A 22,288-nucleotide genomic window follows, 5' to 3' on the forward strand; every position below is an offset into this window, starting at 1 on the left:
TAAAACTCTAACTTTGGGTTTGAATGGTAATTATTATTCACAATAGTGGGTGAACTTGTACTCTTTTGAAGTCTATGGGCACAAATAACTATATCGTCTGCAAACATGGTACATGGAAATTTTGTGAGAGCTGGTTGAGGGAGAAAATAATTTTGTATCCAGTAATCTTTTGACTTTTGTTATTAGTTAACATCTACTAAACATTTTAAGATTGTCAAAAAGTCACTTCTGTCACAGACCTAAAGACTTACTTATTCTATTAGAGGTTAATAGTAATAATAATAATAATAAACTTGCCAATACTTAGAGTCAGATATATTTCAGTTGATTAAAGAAAATGGTGTAATAGATATTCTAGCTACAGAGAAATGTGTAATATATGACTCTGGATACTTTGTCATACTAACTGATAGAGAGCTATATAGTTTTGGTTTGTTATTTTTTTCCTTAGGACACCAGCTTGTTCAGGCAGAATACTTACTTGATTTTCAACAGCATTCTAGGTTGTTTATGACCTGTTGGCTGTGTACGTTTTAAGTCTGTATTAGTTACCTATTGCTGTATGACAAATTGCCTCCAAACTTAGTGGCTTTAAAGATGTTTATACATTTATCATCTCACAGGTTCTGTGGGTCAGGAATCTTGTGGTTTATCTGGATCCTCTGTTTCAGAGTCTCCTTGAAAGATTGCAGTCATCTCCAGTCTTGACTAGGAAGCATCTTGTTCACGTGGTTGTCGGCAGGATTCATTTCCTCAGGAGCTGATAGGTGGAGGCTTCCCTTGGTTCTTTGCCACGTGGGCTTCTGCACAGAGCGTCTTACAACATGGCAGTTTTCTCCACCAGAGTGAGCCAACAAGAAGGCGAGAGAGTGCGTGTTAGCAAGATGGAAGTCAGAGTGTTCTGTTAGTGAATCATGGAAGTGACATCCCATTACCATTGCTGTCTCCTGTTCCCTAGAAGTTGTTTGTGCAGCCCACACTCAGGGGGAGTGATTACACAAGGGTGTGTTTGCTAGGGGTGGGGATATTGGAAACCACGTCCAAAGCTGCCTACCACAAACTCTAAGAGGCTTTCATATGATGTTTGGATCCTGTTATTGTTCTGTTATTTAGTGGAAACATAAGAAAGTGCAAGTAGTCCCTTCTTTCATACATCATTTTTTTCCATGTTGAAAAGTTGCTTGGGTGGCAAGAGTTTGGGGATAGTTCTGGTTCTAAAGAGCTAAAAAATATTATAATGTACCAGTTATCCCTTCCCTTTTGCAAACATTCTTCAGTGATTTATTTCCAGAATTCAGTATATGTTCCTTACATTTCCCCTCCTCTCCTGTCCCCTCCATTCCTTCCCCATTATTGAACCACAGGTTTAATCTGTTTAAATGTAGAGGATATGTTCAATTGAGATCCAGGATTTTTCTTCACTTTGAACATACCTAGAGATCCCACCTTTGTTACACTGTCTGAGGCCTATGCTTATCACTACTACTTCCTTATTTCTATTTTTCACACATTTGTGTCAAACGAAGGCAGAAATGCAAAGAAAAATTTAAGTTTCCCACTACCAAAAATTGGTAATGCTGCTCAGTTGTAACAGGTAGCTGACAAGTGGTGAAAGGACGCCATGTGGAAGCATGAAATATTATCGTCCTTTAACTAAGAGAGAGCATTTGAAGGTGCTTTAGGAACATCGCTGTATAAAAGACCAATATATGAAAGTCAGAGATGGCCTCTGTCTCCACTCAGTTGGAGAAGAAGTACTGTACTGTTAATCTTTGTGAAAGTTTGATTAAAATAAGTGCTTGGTGGTTAGAGAATCTTCTAGAAATCTCTGTGTGGGGCACAACTTCTCTTCATACCTTGTCTGACAAGGAGATACATCAAGTCTTTAATTTTGTCTATGCTAAACAGGGCCTGACAAGGTGAATGTGTTATACCACAATGAACCCCTTAAAATCTGACTGCAGCCATCATGCTGGCATTTTGAAGAACTTTAGTAATATTTTAGAGTTTAGCCTTGCTTAGTTCTTATGAAATGGGAGCTTTGAGATCTTAGACTTAAAAAAAAATTATTTCTAAAATAGCTAATTGTTTTTTTTCTTTTTAAATTTTTTTATTAACATATAATGTATTATTTGTTTTAGAGGTAAAGGTCTGTGATTCATCAGCCTTACACAATTCACAGCGCTCACCATAGCACATACCCTCCCCAGTGTCCATCACCCAGCCACCCCATCCCTCCCACCCCTCACCACTCCAGCAACCCTCAGTTTGTTTCCTGAGATTAAGAATTCCTCATATCAGTGAGATCATATGATACTTGTCTTTCTCTGATTGACTTATTTTGCTTAGCATAATACCCTCTGGTTCCATCCACGTTGTTGCAAATGGCAAGATTGCATTTTTTGATGGCTGCATAATATTCCATCGTATATATATACCACATAAGATAGCTGATCTTGATACGTAAACCCCAGCTTACTCATTTATGAAATGGGAATAAGGATAGGTACTTTGTACAGTTGTTGGTCTCCCAGTCTTAGCTCCAGAGTTCCTGAATTCCTCCTAATTTCCCTTCTGTAGAAGCTTCTGGATCCCATCAGCAGTCCAAAGATGCCCTTTCTTTTAACTGCCTTCTTCCCCAGAATTCCTTTAGCCTGAAACTCTAGCCCCTTCTGCTTTACAAAGTAGAGCCCTATTAGGAATATGTGAACGTGCTTCTTGGTGTTTTTTTTTTTTTTTTTTTTTTTTTTTTTAAAGTAGACTGTGTTTCATCCTGTTTATATTTAAACATTGCTAATATTTTTTGCCAAGTCTTCATATTTAAAAATATGAGTTAAAAAAAGTTGTTTAAGTGAAATCAAAATGAATAAGTGCCTCAAATAACTTACTTTTCATTCTAATAATCATGCTAATTGAATGACTTTCTATTATTTTTTATTTGATTTATTAAGTTAATAGTCTACTTAAAGAATTATGACAGAAAGTAGTATTTATTTTAATATGACTTAATCATCATAATTTCTTTTAGAATGCAGAGCTAGCAACGAAAAAGGAAAATGTGGCTTGGTTATTTTCTAACTTGCAATTTTAGGTGACTTTGGATGATTGCAGATCTTGTCATGCTGATGAATCACACTGGGGTTCCTGCTGGTGACTTTTGGTCCCTTACTAGTTCCTTAGGGCTGGGTCCTCGAGAGTCTGTGGCTCAGCAGTTCATGTCTGCAGCCTAAAGGCCTTTGATGGTAGTGATGTTACCCCTGTGCAGGGACTCTTACTCTGCTTGTACATAGCGCCTTGTGGAGATGAGGCGAGATAATGTTTCTTAAGATGCTCTGGATACTGTGAGACATACCTTAAAATGTGAGAAGGTATTACTGAGGTGTTTTCTAGATATGGGCTGTGATTTTTTTTTTTTTTTTTGAGAGAGAGAATGTGTGAGTGGGATGGGGGCAGAGGGAGAGAGAGAGAGAATCTTAAGCAGGTTCCACACCTAGCATGGAGCCAGATGTGGGGCTCAATCTTACGACCCTGAGATCATGACCTGAGCTGAAATCAAGAGTTGGACGCCTGACTGAGCCACCCAAGCGCCCCTGGGCTGTGATTTTTTTTTTTTTTTTTTTGGCATGACAGGTTTTCATCATGCACACCCATAACCCAGTCACAGGAGCTTTCTACAGAGTCCTACCCATCTGTGGGTGTCAGCTGGAGTGTAATGCTGTACCATCTGTTCCATAGACAGGTGATACACACTAAGAATCACACTTCCAGAGGACCCACTTCAAAGGGAATGAGACCTCTTAAGGTTCAGCTCAGGGATAGGGCTCTTGTGATGATCCCTGACTTAAGCGGAAGGTTTTAGTAGCCTGTACTGACAAACACGTGTATCTAGAAGGTGGTTTGCCAAACTAACTCCAAAGTCACTGAGAGGTGATAGTCAAGATATATTCCACAGTGGTAGGAATGGCAGGGACTGGTTAAGAATCAAGGGCTACAGACAGGAGTCCCAGCACTTTGAGGCCTGTGTTTAAAACTGAAGAATCATTTCAGGCATACTATTTTATTAAATTAGTATTATTGAGGTAGAATTCACATACAATAACATGTATCCATTTTAGTTAGAAATTGATCAGTTTGGACAAATGTATATACGAGGGTAATCACTACCACAGGCATCCTTTGTGACTAGCACTCTAGGGTGATTCAGGATCCCTCATTGAGAATGACAGTGTCTTAATCAAGAGGGGATCTGACATGCATGGACTGATTATTTATTTCATTGGGAGACTGCATATGATGATTATTTTGGGTGATCGTATTCTCAACTAAGCACTCATCTGAGTAGAAGCCTTCTAGAGGTAAGGGCCATAAATCAATTAAGTGTTGTGCATTTTCCAGGTGTGCTTTTGTTCTCATAACCCTGGCCTGTGGTGCCTTTCTGAGAGACTTGAGTTCTAATCATGCCTGGGCCTGCCACTGTTGGGGGGACAGTGAACTTGGGTAGGGTTGTAGGTCTTTCACCTTCGTGTCTTCATGAGTCAAAAGAGAGGGCTCAGTTTCATAATTTCTACCTCTGACCTTTTTTTTTTTTTCCCCAAACCAAAGGTCTCCCATATTTATTGCTGAACCAACAGAGAACAATCATCCCCCCCCCCCCCATAAAACATGTCTATTGTTCAGGTAGGCGCAATGTTTACGGAGTGATAGGGTACGAGCACGTGACCTGCATGCAGCGTAAACACGTGTGCTGTCTCATGCGCAATCCCTTAGAGACCCAGCTTGGCTCTTCTCTCAAGTCTCCTCTTGGAGCTGCACCTGATTTTATCACCAGTTTTCATCCAAATGCACTGGGGGGAATGGGAGGATTCTGCTTTTGCTTCTCGGCCAGGAATCGCTTGATGCTGAAAGTCTTGTGAGAAGACACGGCCAGGAACAGTCAACGGCACACACCACGGTGGGGGAGAAAAGGAGAGAGGAGCTCTGCCTCTTACATTCTTAATTTCTCATGATAATAAGACTGAATTACTTGATTTAAATATGAATGTCACAAATGTAAATAGAAAACTACTTCCTACCAGCATGGGTACTCTGAGGACAGATTGTACTCGTTAATGAGTAAGATAGAATCTGAATGTCTTTGTAGCATTAGTCCTGGCTTTGCCATCAATGTAGGATTTATCTTGATTACACTCTTAGTGACCTTGCAGTTAGTTAGGTAAGTAGTCTTCTAGATACCTGTGTTTGTCTTGCATTAAGCTTTTTATAATGGCTGCTTTTTATTGGTTCTTGTTAGAGAAAAGAAAACCTTATCTCTGCTGTCCAGGCCTGTAACCACTCCTAAAAGGCAAAAACAAAGAAGTGCATTGTTAACTGTTGCGCAGTCCTGGGTTGGCAGGCATTGTTTACTATGAACACCAAGGTTTGATTAACAGAGGTTATTCAGATTAACCTATTATAGATACCTCCAGACCGTTTTAAGGTAAAATGAAATGAATCACAGCATTTAATACTGTAGACGGCTCCTGAGTTACAAATAGTCTGTATCTAGTTGTAGATAAATAATTTTGACCTGAGAAGGCACTTTTGCTTAGAAACAGCAACTTAAACAGTGGTTAGGTTCTCTGAACACAAAGGCCCATTTCACCCAAAATATAAGTAAAGTGTGACACTTATAGAACTATGGAACCTGATTGTCATTTTATTTTTTTTTAAGATTGTATTTATTTGACCGAGAGAGAGCTTGAACACAAGCAGGGGGAGTGGCAGGCAGAGGGAGAGGGAGAAGCAGGCTCCCCGCTGAGCAGGGAGCCCAACGCGTGGCTCGATCCCAGGACCCTGGGATCATGACCTGAGCCAAAGGCAAATGCTTAATGGACTGAACCACCCAGGTGACCCCCTAATTGTCATTTTAACTAAATTATTCATTTATAACTGGATCTCTGTGGAGGAAGTGCTGAAAGAAGGACTCAGAATATTTGCTTTATAAACAGATTTTGACCTCCTACTATGTACCAGGAGCTATGCTGAGCACCAGGACTACACAGAAAAATAAAATACAACCCCTTCCCTCAATGAATGCATGCTGGGGAAGATACACAAATGGATCGTCATATAACAACAAGTTTAAAAAAGACATTATGGGGGCGCCTGTGTGGCTCAGTTGGTTAAGCGTCTGCCTTCGGCTCAGGTCGTGATCCCAGGGTCCTGGGATCGAGCCCCGCGTCCTGCTTCTTCCTCTCCCTCTAACCCTCCCCCCCCCACTTGTGCTCTCTCTCTCTCTCTTTCTCTCTCAAATAAATAAAATCTTAAAAAAAAAAAAAAAGACATTATGAGGTATAGTCAGGGATCCGCTATGCATAAAGTACTGAGCATAGGAGGACATCCGACCAGTTGGGATGGGGGCTGTCTGAGAGGACTCACACTGAGCTGAATCTAAAGGAGGACTAGAAATTTATAAGATGAAAGGGGGAAGAGGCGGGGCAGCATTCCAAGCAGAGGAGACAGCAGGAGTAAGAGCATGGGGTAAGAAACTGCAAGCATGTTGGCATCATTGGAATGAAGCAAGAAGTAGTGAATGACGAAGCAGAAGAGAAAAGGAAGGACCCAACCATCGTGATTCTTCACCATCATGTTCAGAAGCGTGGACTTTTCCTGTGGCCAGTTGGAGCTGAGCTGGTCAGGTTTTTGCTTAAGAAGACCACTCAGACACTCCACAGGGATATGGAGAATTGGTTTGAGGGTGCAGGGATAGCAGCTTTATCAGGCTGTTGTAATCAGGTGGTGGAGAAGTGATGAAAACCTGGCAGAGGTAATCAAGATAGACAGGAGGGGAAATAGCAGCTAAATATTTAGGAAGTAAGATAATCAGATCTGAGGATTTGATTTGAAGGATAAAGGACAGGGTGTTCAGACTTCTGCTTTTGTTGATTGAGAAGGGAATACCAGAAAAAGAGGCAGTAAGAATTCAGTTTGAACAAGTGGAGATGATTGTGGAGACAGCCAACATACCGTTGACCTAACTCTAAGCATATAGAAGTTTAGAGACCTATGGTTATAGATTTGAGCATCAGTAGCATATGGGTGGTTGCTGAAACTCCAGAATAAACTAAAATCATGATTTTTTTAAAAAAAACCTCTACAGGTTTTCTCCACTATCCGAAAGTAGAGTGTTCCTGTGAAATCTTTTATAGGCTGAAATGGAGTAAAGAAGTGGTAACCATTACTTTATACGGAAAAGTTTTTGAGCTTTCCTAGACCCCAAAAATAACCTCTGTCAGGCTTTTCTGATGCCTTAGGACACATCTTGCTAACAGATGCACACAGTCAATCCAGAGAAAGCCCAGATGATGCTCATAGTCGAGGGCTATGGCAGGTCGATGCTGAGAGTGTTCCGGGGGAAGGAGCTTGGTGGAGCCAGTCTCCCTGCTCGGGACCCGTTGCCTCGGTAAGGGCTGCTGTGCAGCAAAAGCTGAACGCGATTTTCGCTTCTCACCTTTTTTTGTAAAAGCAAAATCTTCTTCGTATTTCTTTCAATTAGAAAAAGCAGGTATTAATGCAGGTCTTTGGTAAAAGTAAAGGGGTGTAACAACTTTTAGAAAGCAGGGGAGACCCATATTCAGAAGTGAGCTTGGCATATTTTGGGGTAAGCGCTGACTCTAGTTTCTGGCAACTTCTTTTATTTTTTTTTCCTTAAAGATTTTATTTTTAAGTAATCTCCACACCCAGTATGGGGCTCGAACCCACAACCCCACGATCAAGAGTCACACGCTCCATCGACTGAGCCAGCCAGGCGCCCTGCAACTTCTTTTTAAAAAGTTGAAAACTTGCCTACCAAAGGACCGTGTTTACTAACCATTGACAATTTTTATTCATTCTTCCAATAAATATTTATTAAATACTGTGTCCCTGGATTTCAGCTGATACAGAAAGTGGTGATAGAAGTATCTTCCTTGCCCTTTGGGAGGTTCCAATCACGATGACCAGATTCTCCATATTTTTAAATCCTTTACTATCAAGGAGGTTATTTTTTTTTTTTTCAAAGATTTTATTTATTTATTTGACAGAGAGAGAGAGAGAGAGCACAAGTAGGCAGAGAGGCAGGCAGAGGGAGAGGGAGAAGCAGGCTCTCCACTGAGCAGGGAGCCCGATGTGGGGCTCGATCCTAGGACTCCGGGATCACGACCTGAGCCGAAGGCAGCCAGCCGCTCAACCGACTGAGCCACCCAGGCGCCCCCTCAAGGAGGTTATTTTAAGGCATAAACAGTTATGATAAACTGATGGTCTTAACAAATGACTCTTGTGTTTGCTAAGGAAAAAAAGCACATATATCTCACTCATAGTTCTTTGCGCAGTTTGTTACAACACAAATCTTTTTTGTTTAAGGTCAACAGTGGAGAACAGTATAAAGAAAGGAACATAAACGGAGGGTTTTCTCCTGAGAATGTACTTCCGTATCAAATGTGAGGAGAGTTGTGCCACTACCATATTTAAGTAAAGGAATAGTTGTAGCTATCAGTATTAGACCAGCACTATTCATTGTTCAGAAATGAGTCCGATGGATATTCTGATTGGTTTTGTCCCTATTATTCAGGATTGTAGACAATTGTGTTTGTGTTTTCCTGTCTTCTTTATTGGTCTTGATAAGAGTCATCTTGTGGCTTCATATTTTTGTTCCAAATGTCCTGGGGTGGGGAGTGCAAAAGGAAATGTAGTAAAGGATAATTGTGTATCTTCAGGGTGTTCTTTTATGAGGTGCCAATTAACTAAAATAAATTTAACCCTGTGGGGGGAGAAATTGATTCTATAGAAGGAAAAAGCAAATCTGAAGTACACGCAAAGCATCATGAATGTAACTTCAAGAATTAGCTAAATTTGGGGCTCCTGGGTGGTTCAGTCGTTAAGCGTCTGCCTTCGGCTAAGGTCATGATCCCGGGGTCCTGGGATCGAGCCCCGCATCGGGCTCCCTGCTCAGCGGGAAGCCTGCTTCTCCCTCTCCCACTCCCCCTGCTTGTGTTCCCTCTCTCGCTGTGTCTCTCTCTGTCAAATAAATAAGTAAAATCTTAAAAAAAAAAAAAAAAAAAAAAGAATTAGCTAAATTTTGCTAAGATGCAGATATTTCAAGAATAGTTTCTAAGTAATCATATTGTTTATCACATGATTTCCCTGACTTTTGCCTTTCAAATGCAATTTAACCAAAATGAACCCTGCAGCCTTGGTTTGTCTGTCCGATTTTATTGCTGATAACTTAAATGCGAGGCATCCAGCGCCTGCCATCTCTGCTGTTTCTATGGTAACAGAAGTATGCAAACCCAGCAGTATCACTTTCTTTCACAGCTGGCATTTTGTGTTCGCAGTAAGAGGAGTTTTAGTAAAGCATAGTCCGTGCTAATTGGGATGTAAGTAGGTCAGAACAATTTTGGTGCCCTCTCTTCATTCTTTCAGGTGTGGGTGTGTGTGCACGAGCTGCAGTTGCCTTAATTTTTTTTTTTTTTTAAAGCATATACATCCACTTGAAGTAATCACTGTTAAAGTTAGTTTTTTGAAAACTAAGCATAATATCTGTAAATATGTCTCGGTTTGGAATCTTGAGTATCAGGTGGAGTTCTGAGACTTGCCCCAGACCTATAGGCCCTTGAATATTTCCGTTTAAGGGAAAGGAAATGATTGATATGAAGAGGCTTTGAAAATGTAAACGCATTTTAATGGTGCTTAGAACATTTGTTTTGTTGTTATCATTGTTATTTTGAAATATCACATATCTTGTGACCTGGACGTTTATTTACTTGTTCTGGGCAGGGGGATATGTAATCCCAGTTAAGGGGTGCGTATTTAAAAATGACTTCCTGTGCAATTCTAGATCTTAACTTGACTACAGGAGCCCTTCTCTGTGGATACTGCCCAAGCCCTGGGTTCCTTTCTTAGGTTGTACAAAAGAGCTTATAGCCACTGCTCCCCAAACCACGTCACTGCCTCTGCCCTCACCTCAGGCTCTACAGGGGGACCCCACACTTAGAGCTTCCATAGGCTTCAAGTGTCTTAGATAAAAGGTATTCCTTACAAACTTCAGTACCTGCTAGAATCCTCTTTTCTCTCTCTCTCTCTCTCTCTCTCTCTGTAACCTCATTCCGTTGTGGTGTTCATATTCTGTTTCTAGAGAGCATGACTGTAGGAACTTCTGAGAGTTAGCTAACAGTGATCTGAGACCAGCTTCCTGCTTTTCTCCCATTCAAAGGCTCGTAATCTATTTTCATTTCTTATGTGAAGCAACTTTGCTCCCGTATCACATACTTTGTGTTTTTATCTTACAGATTTATTTTGAAAGGGTTTAAGTTCAAAATTTAGGAATTACAAATAATGTAGCAAAGAGTATGTAAGGTGGTTTATTTGATAATTTGATAATTTTTAAGAATTGTTTTTTAAATTTTATTAATTTAAGTAACCTTTATACCCAACATGGGGCTCAAACTCATGACCCCAAGATCAAGAGTTGCATGCCCATCTGACTGAGCCAGGCAGGCGCCTCAAGAATTGTTATATCCCAGAGAGTCTGTTCTCACTAAGGCCTTCAATAGTATACTCTAATTCTGCCTTTACCTTCTTTCTACTTAATTGGGTCTCATTTACTGTGTCTGGCTTCTGTAAATGGACAGAAGTTGCCTCTTCCCATCTTTCATTCTATTGCACCTAAAGACCACCTCATCCTTTTTAAGCTCTCTTAGCTTCTAGAACCCTATGCTATCTGTTTTCTTACCGTGGCTCCTCCTTCATAGGGTTTTTCATTAGGCTCGTTTTCCTCTAAACACCTTTTATTTCTCTCAGCATTGTTTATTTTTTATTAAAAAATACTATTTCTCTAATGAGAAACCATACCAAAAAATACAAAGTCAAATATTATAGAAATATATAATGTTGTACAAAATGATAGTCTCTCCATATCCTTCTATCAGAGATTTGGCAAAATGACAAAATCCATATTGTACAACCTATAAAAATTATGGGTAAGACAGAAAGATAATATATAATAAAATGATGCTAGTTCTAGTCATGTAAAACCTAGTCTTTCCAAGTTCCTACGTCATTCTGTATGATTGAAGGCCCCCCGCCAGCTTCACTTGACCTCTCCACTACTTCTCCTGTACCACCTCTCTTCCTGTCTCATTGACTCCAGCCACATTGACCTCTTCGCTCCTTGTCCAGTTAACCAGCCTGCTAGCTCACCACGGCTTCTCCTCATTGCTCTACCATGGCTTTGCTCTTCTGCAAATCTTTCGGGAGCCCTCACCCTACTCCCAGAGCGCAGGCCAGACCGTGCTCAAGAACTTACCCAATTCTGGTCCTCAAATGACTTGTGCCCAAAGCAGAACCATCGGGAACAGCAAGCAAGCCCTCTGTTGACTCTCCTTCTGTGGTGTCAACAGCGCCTTATTCTGTGCTTCCAGATGCCCACTGTTCTCCCTAGCAAGTTCCAGCTCACCAGGCGAGCTCCTGTCTCAAACATTTCAGCTTCCCCTTCCCTTTGCCTAGACTGCTCTTCCCTTCGATTCCAGCAGCTTAGTACTTTACTTTCTTCAGGTCTTATCCCAAAAGTTACCTTCTCAAAAGGAGGCATTCTCTGAGCAATTTAAAATAGTGCTTATTACTGTTGAAAATGACACCCTCCCAGTAATGCGTATCCCCATGCCTCACTTTGTTGTTGTTGTTTTTTTTTAAGATTTTATTTATTTGACAGAGAGACAGCGAGAGAGGGAACACAAGCAGGGGAAGTGGCAGGCAGAGGGAGAAGCAGGCTTCCCAATGAGCAGGGAGCCCGATGCAGGGCTCGATCCCAGGACCCTGGGATCATGACCTGAGCCGAAGGCAGATGCTTAACCGACTGAACCACCCAGGTGCCCCCCCCCACCGCTTTGTTTTTTGTCTTTATTATCATTGTCTTAATATATGATATATACAAAATAGTATTTGGAACATTATGTACTGTACGAAGCATAACAGTCCAGAGCCTGTCACTTATCCCAGTAACCGGAACATTACCGATAGCTTGCTTCTATTTATGCTTCCCCCCTCCATCCCATCATCCTGCCTCCTCAAGAAGTAACAAATATTCCTAAGTTTTGAATCCATTATTCACTCCTTTTTAAAAAATAGGTTTATCACATTTGTTTGTGTGCCTAAACAGTATATTCTTTAGCTTTGCTTGGTTTTAAGGTTTATGAAAATAGTATTCTGCTGTATATAGTCTTCTAAACTTGCTTTTTTTACTCAACATAATGCTTCTAAGATTCAAATTTTTTTTTACCTTTATTAGTAACTCCAAAATTTTCACTGCTATTTTAAAATTCATTGTGTGATTCTACCAAAATTAATTTCTCCATTTTTCTATTAGCTAGGAATTTGGGTTGTGTCCACAGATTTTTTTTTTGTATTACAACCTATGCTACTATGAACATTCTCTGGTGTGTCTAAAAATGGAATTACTGAGTCAAAGGGTATGTAATTGTTCAGGTTTACAAGATGATGCCAAATTGTTTTCCAAAGAAGTTGTACCAAGTTATTCTCTTACCAACAATGTATTGGAATTACCCCCTGACCCGCTTCCTACTCAACAGTTCTTAACTTTTAACCAATATACTAGGTGTAAAATGGTATCTCACTGTGATTTTAATTGCATTTCCCCCATTACTGATGAGGTTGAGCATCTACATATGCTTGGTGGTTAAATGTTTCTTCTTTTGTTAAATGCCTGTTTGGACATTTTACCCATTTTTCTCTTAGGTTGTTTTTATATTGATTTGTGGGAGTTCTTTATTCTGGATACAAAATCTTCGTTACTGATGTATATTGCAAATACTTCTGCTGGTTTGTGCTTTGTCTTTTTATTTTCTTTATTTTTGATGATTGAAAGTTATTTTTAATAATAGCCAGATTTATCAGTCTTTTCTTTTCTGATTTTTTTTAATCTTGTTTAAGAAATTCTTTCCTACCTGAGAGTCAGAAATATATTCTCTACATTATCCCTCCCTCCGCCAGTTTTAAAGTTTTGCATGTTTAAATCCTTAATCTGCCTGAAATTGTGTGTATGGTATGAGGCGAGCATTCATTTTATTTTATTTTTTTTTCTCATTTGGATGACCTGTTGTGCCAACACCATTTAGTGAATGGTTCCTCTTTTCTCCACTGACCTGAAGTTCCTCTTCTCCCAGTATCATGGGTCTATCTGGGCTCTCCATTCTATCCCATTGATCCATTTGTCTCTCTCTGTAACAGTATCACACTGTCTTAATTACTGTGGCTTTAAAATAAATTGTGATGTCCTGTTTTGAGCCAGATGCCTCTCCTCATCCCCTACCCCTAGCACTTCATGAGTATCTTGGCCATCTTTAGGGCTTTCCTCTTCCACATATATTTTATTTTATTTTATTTTATTTTCCACGTACATTTTAAAATTAGCTTTTCATGTTTACACGCACACACATGCACACAAAACTTTGATGGAAGTTTGATTGAAATTGCATTGAATTGGGGCGCCTGGGTGGCTCAGTTGGTTAAATGACTGCCTTCGGCTCAGGTCATGATCCTGGAGTCCCGGGATCGAGTCCCGCATCGGGCTCCCTGCTCAGCGGGGAGTCTGTTTCTCCCTCTAACCCTACCCCGTCTCATGCTCTCTCTCTCTATCTCATTCTCTCTCTCAAATAAATAAATAAAATCTTTAAAAAAAAAAAAGAAATTGCATTGAATTTACAGATAAGTATGAGGAAAATTGATGTCTTTATATAGAGAGTCCTCTTATCTATCAACATGGCCCCTTAATTTATTTAGGACTTACTAATGTCATTTAAGATCAAGTTTCAAGATTCTCTGTATAAAAAACTTGTACATCCTTTAATGTATTTATTCTTAGGTGCCTTAATAGTTTTTTTTATTGCTATGGAAATGCTGCCTTTGAAAAATTGTATTTCCTACCTTTTTTTTTTTTGCTGTTATATAGAAATACAGTTGACTTTTTCATATTTTTCAGTTAGGCAAACATCCTACTAAACTCTCTTACTATTGCTAATAATTTGTCTATAAATACTTTGAGTTTTTTTTTTTTTTAAACATATCTTTTTTTTTTTTTTTTAAAGATTTTATTTATTTATTTGACAGAGAGAGAGATAGCGAGAGCAGGAACACAAACAGGGGGAGTGGGAGAGGGAGAAGCAGGCCTCCCGCCGAGCAGGGAGCCCGATGTGGGACTCGATCCCAGGACCCTGGGATCATGACCTGAGCCGAAGGCAGACGCTTAACGACTGAGCCACCCAGGCGCCCCAAATACTTTGAGTTTTTATGTAAATAATTACATCATCTGCAATGAACAATAATTTTGTTCCCACCTTTCCAATCCATATCCCTTTAATTATTGTTTTATAGCACTAGACTTACAGTGCGATGTTGATTTTAGAAGTGGTAATGGTGGGTATCCCTGCATTAGTCCTGATTTTTTTTTTTTTTAAGATTTTATTTATTTATTTGAGAGAGAGTCAGAGATAGTGACAGAGAGCACAAGTGGGGAGGAGAGGGAGAAGCAGGCTCCACTTAGGGAGCCCGATGTGGGGCTCGATTCTAGGACCCTGGGATCGTGACCTGAGCCAAAGGCGGACGCTTAACCGACTGAGCCACCCAGGCACCCCATTAGTCCCGATTTTAAAGGGAATGCTTCCCATGTTACTTCTTAGTTTTTGATACATACCCATTATCAGTTTAAGGAGGTACTTTTCTAGTCTAACTTGCTGAGAGATTTTATCATAGAATGGCTGTTAAGTTTTATCAACTGCTTTTTCAGCCTCTATCAACATAATTATATCATCTTTCTTTTTTAATATGTTAATATGGTGATGGACATATATAGGCTTTCTCATGTTAAGCCATCCTGGAATTCCTGTTAATGGCTTTTGACTTAATAATATTTTGTTTAATATTTTTGCATCTATACTCATGAGTATTTTTGTATCTATATTCATGAGGTTGGCCTGAAATTTTTCTTTCTCATACTTTGGGTTTGCTACCAAGATTATACTGGCCTTCTAGAATGTATTGGGAGCATTCCCTCTTTTTCTATTCTCTGCAAATGTTTGAATAAGATTGAACAGTCTGTTCATTGAAAATTTGGAGAACTTGCTTTTGTGATGATTTGAGGTCCAGTGTTTTCTTGGTAGGAAGATTTTTAACTTTCAATTTATTTAGCACATATTGGTTTCTTAAGCTTTTCTTATTCATTTTGAGTCAATTTGTTGCTTACATTTTCTTGACTTTGTCTATTTTGTATACATTTTTAAATTAATCAATATAAAGTTCTTTGTGGGGTTCTTTTATCCTTCTAACCTGTTTTTATGGTCATTCTTGTAATTTGTAATGTTTATTTGTACCTTCTCTTCTCTTGCAGTAGTTGTCTAGAGGCTTCATAAATACCGTCTCATTCATAGATTTCTGCCCTTACTGTTATCTTTTTACTTCTACTTTCTTTTGGTTTATTTTGGTACTTTTCATAACCTGCTTAATATTCCAAAAAGCAGTTTGTCTGTCTTTCCTTACTAGATTTGAAAGCTCTTTGAAGTCAAGAGCTTCATGTTTTATTTTTCTTTCTTTCCAGAAAGTCTGCAGTACAGTGTTTTATCTATAATGGATCATTGATAAATTGTTGTCAAACTTGAACCTTGCAGGTCTGGGTTTCGTCTAGTGCTATTTTCTCTTTTGGCTGTGATAAACTAATTTTGTCTCGTCTTCTTCAGTCATCGTACTCCAGTGACAATGACTTTCAAATCCAAATCTTCCTATTTCCACTCCCCTGGCTAGTGGGACTTAGGCATCTCACATTATTCCCCCTTCCTAACCAGGACCTCTCATAACTTTTTTATAATACAGGCACCATCATTCTTCCAGTTACAGAAACTCAAAACCTTTTTGAAATGTTTATCACCCTTTGTCGTAGTCTTCTGACTTCAACTAGTCACAAAGTCCTGTTAATTTCTCCTTCAGAGTGTTACTCAGCTCCATACCTCCCCCTCTGTTTCAGTGGAGAAGACCTTGGACAGAACCTAGTTCTGAGACTGCCCCCTTTCCTATCATCTCACGGCCTGTCATATAAAGGTCAGATGACTTCACCTGGCATTTAAGACTATCCTGAGTCTAGGTGCACTTTACTACCCCCAACATGAGTCCTCTGGTTTCTGTCCAGAGTTCTGTCCAGGTTACTGTCTCCTAAGCCTACCTCGTTCATAGCCTTTTGCACCTCCTGTCGTTCTGTTGCCCTTCTACTCCACCACGCTAGTTCCTGTTCATTTTTCAGGATCTGGATAACGGACACCACCCTTGCCCTCACATCCAATGAATATTTCCCTCAACAATGGAAACTCTGGTTAATCACTTCCCCCTTTGAACTGGTTTTTTTTTTTTTTTTTTTTAAGTCTTATTGTTTTCATCGAAACTTCAAAAAGAGCCAGCAAATTGAAAGGGATCTAAAAGTAATCTGGTTTAACCTCTAACCCAAGACCTCGCTCCTCTCTGTAACTCATAAATGGCATTAGCTTTTAAGATACAAAGCTCCTGTTTTTTCTTTCTATTTATATAATGAGCATCTGGAGGTTAGGAATTTGGTTCATCAGGCGCTTGTGTTTCCTCTTTATTGTTAATATGTTTTTTGTCCCTAGAAGATGCTAAAAATATATTCATTGATTGAATAAATGAATTATAAATTTTCCCCTAGATACTTTACAGAGGAGACTGACTTGCCCAAAAGCCTGTTTCCACAGTTCCTCTGTTTCTAAATATCTACAAATGAGGATGACTTAAAAAACAGCAGATGCATTTGCAGCTTATTCTTTTCTTTATATAGCTCTGTATTAGCCCTGGTTTTTATTTTCCTACATTTTGAAATTCTATTTGGAATTTCTTTCTTTCTTTCCTTCCTTCCTTCCTTCTTTCCTTCTTTCTTTCTTTCTTTCTTTCCTTCTTTCCTTCTTTCTTTCTTTCCTTCTTTCTTTCTTTCTTTCTTTCCTTTTCTTTTTTCTTTTCTTTTCTTTTCTTTCTTTTTTAAATTTATTTGACAGAGAGAGACACAGCAAGAGAGGGAACACAAGCAGGGGGAGAGGGAGAAGCAGGCTTCCCGCGGAGCAGGGAGCCTGATGCGGGGCTCGATCCCAGGACCCCGGGATCATGACCTGAGCCAAAGGCAGAGGCTTAACGACTGAGCCACCCACGCGCCCCCTATTTGGAATTTCTCACTTTTGCATGAACTATAGCTGAAAATGCATGTGGATTTTAATAAGAGTCTGTTGAATGTTGATCATGTTTTCCTGTAGTAGTTTAGAAATATTGAGCAAGGAATATTCCATTTGATTAATTTAAATGGAGGCAATGATGTTGTGGTTGGAAATTTTACATAAAAATTTTCAACCCCAAAAACTCTTTGTTGTGGGCAGCAAGTGGACAGTTTATAATATGTGCAGGTTTTAAAAAAATTATTATTACTTGTTACTTCTGTGGGGTAAACAAAAATGATAGCTTCAATTTCTTTATAATTACTTGTATGATATAATTTTGAAAATAAGATGTTTTCAAAGCAAAGATGTTTATAGGAGTTTAGTGCTAACTTCAAGTATGTCAAATGCTTTTATATAGAAGGTACTTAATATTCTATTGTGGTTTTGATGCAAATACAGAAGTGATATTTTCATATTTTAAGAACTTCTTTCCATTTTAGAGCATGTCAAAAGAATAAACATAGTAATTTGAATGCTCTATTTTTATTTCTAGAAACCAGCAAATATCCTAGTAATGGGAGAAGGTCCTGAAAGGGGGAGAGTCAAAATAGGTAGGTAATTATTTCTAAAATAATTTATTAAGAAACTGAAGTGACTGCAAAAGTGGTATCCCCTTTTTAAGACTCTTAGTTAAGTAGCTAATTTTCAAATGACTTCCTTATCATATTTTTAGGAAATATATTGGGGAGTGTAGATAGATAGTTTATAAAACTCCTTAGGTTTATTCCCCAAAGAAGGTTCTGTGATTCTAAGCTGAGGCAAGCAAGCCCAAAAACTTTATTCCCATACAGTACCCAAGCATGTGCTTATGCCGTGATTACTGTCCTACACGGTTACCCTAAACATAATCTGCTAAGTCTTGCTTTTATCTCAGCTTCACCAATGTTCTTTCCCTGAATGCCTGTCTCTCACCTGACCTGATGCACACATCTTCCCGGATACCTGTCCCCCGCCCCCTGCATGCCTGTGCCAGGTACCAACATATTTTTTCCAAATGAATACATGTTTATAGACTCTCTTACTTGGTAGTCTTAGGTTAAGGCACCAGCAGGAATCCTATCTATATATTGAAATTTCCTTTGCAACCCTGAAGGTTGTTCTAAAAGAAATTGGCATCATCTATACCCGCGACATATTGGGGAAGAAAATGAGCTAAAGAAATGCTTTATTGTAATTTTTTGTAGTAGAAATTACTTTTGTTAAATGTTTGATGGTTTTTAGAAGGATTTTAAAAGAAATTTTGTTTCATCAACCTGCTTTCTTTGCTGTTAGAATATATCATACTAAGGGTGATGCAAAATTGTGCTAACTTGACCAGCTACCCATCTGTTCTGTCCTGCTACAACTGAGCCTGCCTCCTGCCTGGTTTTCTACTTCTTCAATTAGTTTGCTAGCCCCAGTTCCAGAAGAAGCTGTTTTAAACCAACTTCCCTTTCTTTAAACCTCTACGCTGAGTTTACTGAGATTCAGAGCCCTAAAAAAATATTGTTGATGGTCACTAAGAACCAGGTATTCCTTGCTTCCCCCTTACCACCCCCTTTCCAGCACTCCTCACTTGCTCCCGTTTTACGCTCACACATTTTCTTGTAGGCATTTGAGGCCCTACGTTTTGCTAGACATTGGTGACAGGGAAACGGTAGTGACGGGTCGCCCTCCCTGTGAGGGACAGTGACAGAGACAGTTCAGTGTCCCATGTGGTAAATGCCGTCACACATTTCCTCACTTACTTTAATCAAGCACCCTGCCTGGTGGGATGCGAGCAAGGAGGGGAGCTGGCTTTAGAGAGGTTGCAGCTTACGCAGCCGCTCCGAGGGAGGACTTGAGTTCCCCGTCCGGAGTCTCTTTCCCTACAAGTGTTGCTGCCCAGCCATATCAAAGCCGTCTGCTGTACCTCACCAACCACTTTCTGTCAGCACAGCGCTGCCTTTGAAAGGGTCTCCGACAAAGAGTGACTCTCCCCTCCTGAGTCCAGTCTGGTGCCCCGCCCACCCCCAGCTTCTAAATATCTTCCTGCTGGGAGGGGAAGAATGAAGGGGGGGAATCGGTCGGGGAGACGAACCATGAGAGACTATGGACTCTGAGAAACAAACTGAGGGTTGTAGAGGGGAGGGGGGTGGGAGGATGGGTTAGCCTGGTGATGGGTATTAAAGAGGGCACGTTCTGCATGGAGCACTGGGTGTTATACGCAAACAGTGAATCATGGAACACTACATCAAAAACTAACGATGTAATGTATGGCGATTAACATAACAATAAAAATTAAAAAAAACAAAAACCAAAAAGCTCTCACACTGCTGTGTCTCCACTCTCCACTTCCCGGGTTTCTCCTCTTCACCTTTCAACATTCATAACCCTTTTCCCAATTCTAGAATAAATCTTCTCATATCCATTGTGTTTTCTTTACCATGTGTTCATTTTTCCCCCCTTGTTCCTCTACTTCTAGAACACACAGTATTCACCCACGGGTTCCACCCACCCTCATTTGTTATAATCTGTCCTCTAATTCCATCCCTCTATGGAAACTGCTCTCCCAACAGTCAGTCACCTATGACCTCTGTCTCAGCAGAGCCAGTGGCCCGTAGTTAGTCACCGTTTTCCTTTATTGCCTTAGTCATTCCTTCCTCTGACCAGTCTGACTTCAGGGCTGTCTTTTCCCTTATATGGCATCACAGAATTCTATTTTTCTATTTACCACTTTTGCTCTTTCTTCTGCATTTTATTCATTATTGGCTTTTACTCCTATTAGCCGTTTGTTTCAAGATCTCCTAGGCACTGGCTTGGGGCATGGCCTCCCTCTACAGTTCTTTCTTTTTTTTTTTTTTTAAAGATTGTATTGATTTATTTGACAGAGAGACACAGCGAGAGAGGGAACACAAGCAGGGGGAGTGGGAGAGGGAGAAGCAGGCTTCCCGCAGAGCAGGGAGCCCGATGCGGGGCTCGATCCCAGGACCCTGGGACCATGACCTGAGCCGAAGGCAGACGCTTAACGACTGAGCCACCCAGGCGCCCCTCTATAATTATTCCTTTAAGGAATTGATAAGTTGTGGCCTTAAAATCATGGATTCTATAAAAATCATTTTACGATCTGAATCTCAGATTCTCTTCTCTCACCCTAGCCGAAATCTTTACTTTTATTTGTTGCTGGCAACCTCTCCTCCGTTGTTTCAAACCAAATTCCTCATCACCATCCTGTACTCTCCCTTGTTTGTACCAGTCATCACGTTTATCCTGGTCACCCACACTTACTTTCTTCTCACCACTCCCAGATATCTCTAGTACTCCTCACCATAAATTCTGTATTCCAGCCAGGCCCATTCGTTGCCCTCCTGTTAAGAGTTTTAGGATTGGGGGACCAGCCTCCTGAATAAAACTCAAATTCCTTTCCAATGGGGAAAAAAAAAGTTTTAGGATTGTAATTCTATCCAAGATTAGGGGTAAAATCAGGGTTAAAATAAGCAATAAGCAATACCAATAGTCTAGTGAACAATCTAGTTTTTAAAATTGCTTTTGAATTTTGTTTTAATAGCACATCAGTTTTTAAAAATTAGTAATGCTCGGATGCCTATGCTTAACACTTTAATACAGTCCTTTTTTGAGTGAAAAGAAAAACGCAAATAGAAAATGCAACGTGACTTTCGCTGCACCTGAGCCTCCTCCCCCACCCCAGCAGCCTAAAGACTTCAGGCCTTCCCTGAAGTGCTTGCGTGTCCCCTTTACTGTTCACAGTGATTCACCCTTCAGAACTACAGCTCAAGTCCCACGTTCAATTTAGTCCAGTGCTACAGAGGTTTACCAGACACGGTTCCAGTGAAAGCCAGGAAGGAGACATAAGCCCTCCCCTCAAAGGACGTCGAGTCTAGTACAAGCCACTGGCAGCTGTCCTTTAGCCTTACAGCCCTTACCCTTTTTTGTTTTTATCTACTCCGTGTATTTTGTCACCTCACCTTCGTGTAAGTTCCTTGGTGGTGGACACTGCCTTTTCCTGCTTGTCTCTGTCCTTTGTTACTATCTAATTAGCACTCCCACCAGAATTTTATTACTGCAGTCCATTGAATCGAACAATTTCACTCATATCTAATTTTAGGAAAACAACTGTTAGTTACCTTACGTCTGAAGTATTATTTGAGGAAGGATTTGAAACTCCTTTAAAATTCAAACAATAGACAGGAATTATTTTTAAGAATGTTCATTGTTTCCTTTGGACTTGATTTCGACTTAATGTCATCTGACAGTGAATAGATGAGGCTTATATAAAACTAGGAAGGTAGAGAATAAGGGGAGAAATACTGGCTTTAGCTTTTACTTAAAAATAACATGCTTTTCAATGGATAAACAGCATTGCATCATATTACTTTGCCATCAGTAACAATCAGCATCTATTAAATACATAAAGCAGTGCTTTGAAGTAGGCGTAGTATTGGTAGAATGATTTTGAATGTTTTTGTTTGCTCTAGGGAAATTTAGTTAAGAAAGAGTAAGCATAGCACAGGCTTCCTTGGATAGCTTTATTTTTTATTAGCTGTGTTCTCCAAAGCATTCTCAGAAAATCTTGTAAATTATTCAAGCTCCAAAGAAACAAAATCACTGTAAATTAAAATTTTAATGTATATTATATCATAGCATGTTAATTTTAGATTAAATAATTCTCTAGAGTTGAAACAGTTACTATTACATAATGTACATTATCCCTTATACAATCAAAATATACTGTGTATATCATATATTTCAAGTTATAGAGGGTTTTCATTCTCGCGATTTTATCTTTGTGACATGGGAGTATCTCTATTGGATGTCAGATCAATGATTCAGAATATAGCTGCTAAATTATAACATGGTTTGTTTGAATACTGGCATTTTTACTTCCTATCCTTATGACCTTGGGCAAGTCATTTAGCTGCCATGGGCTTTAGATTCTTCATCTCAGAGGTGGGGAGCAAAATACTTACTAAACCAGCATTCGTATGAGGATTAGATGAAGTGATAGATGATATATGTGA

General features: G+C 39.6%; 1 protein-coding gene across 8 annotated transcripts in view; it reads left to right on the top strand.

Annotated features, from left to right (window-relative positions):
• Window positions 1-22,288, top strand: part of CDK19 (cyclin dependent kinase 19) — a 171,079-nt gene that overhangs the window by 127,217 nt on the left and 21,574 nt on the right. For all 8 annotated transcript variants that reach the window (XM_032408069.1, XM_032408072.1, XM_032408066.1 and 5 more), the window contains one exon: window positions 17,785-17,842. In XM_032408069.1, coding sequence (XP_032263960.1) covers window positions 17,785-17,842 — 58 coding nt within the window. The remainder of the gene's footprint in view (window positions 1-17,784; window positions 17,843-22,288) is intronic.

Source organism: Phoca vitulina, unplaced genomic scaffold, assembly GCF_004348235.1.
Source record: "Phoca vitulina isolate PV1807 unplaced genomic scaffold, GSC_HSeal_1.0 scaffold9, whole genome shotgun sequence".
In the NCBI taxonomy this organism is placed as follows: domain Eukaryota; kingdom Metazoa; phylum Chordata; class Mammalia; order Carnivora; family Phocidae; genus Phoca; species Phoca vitulina.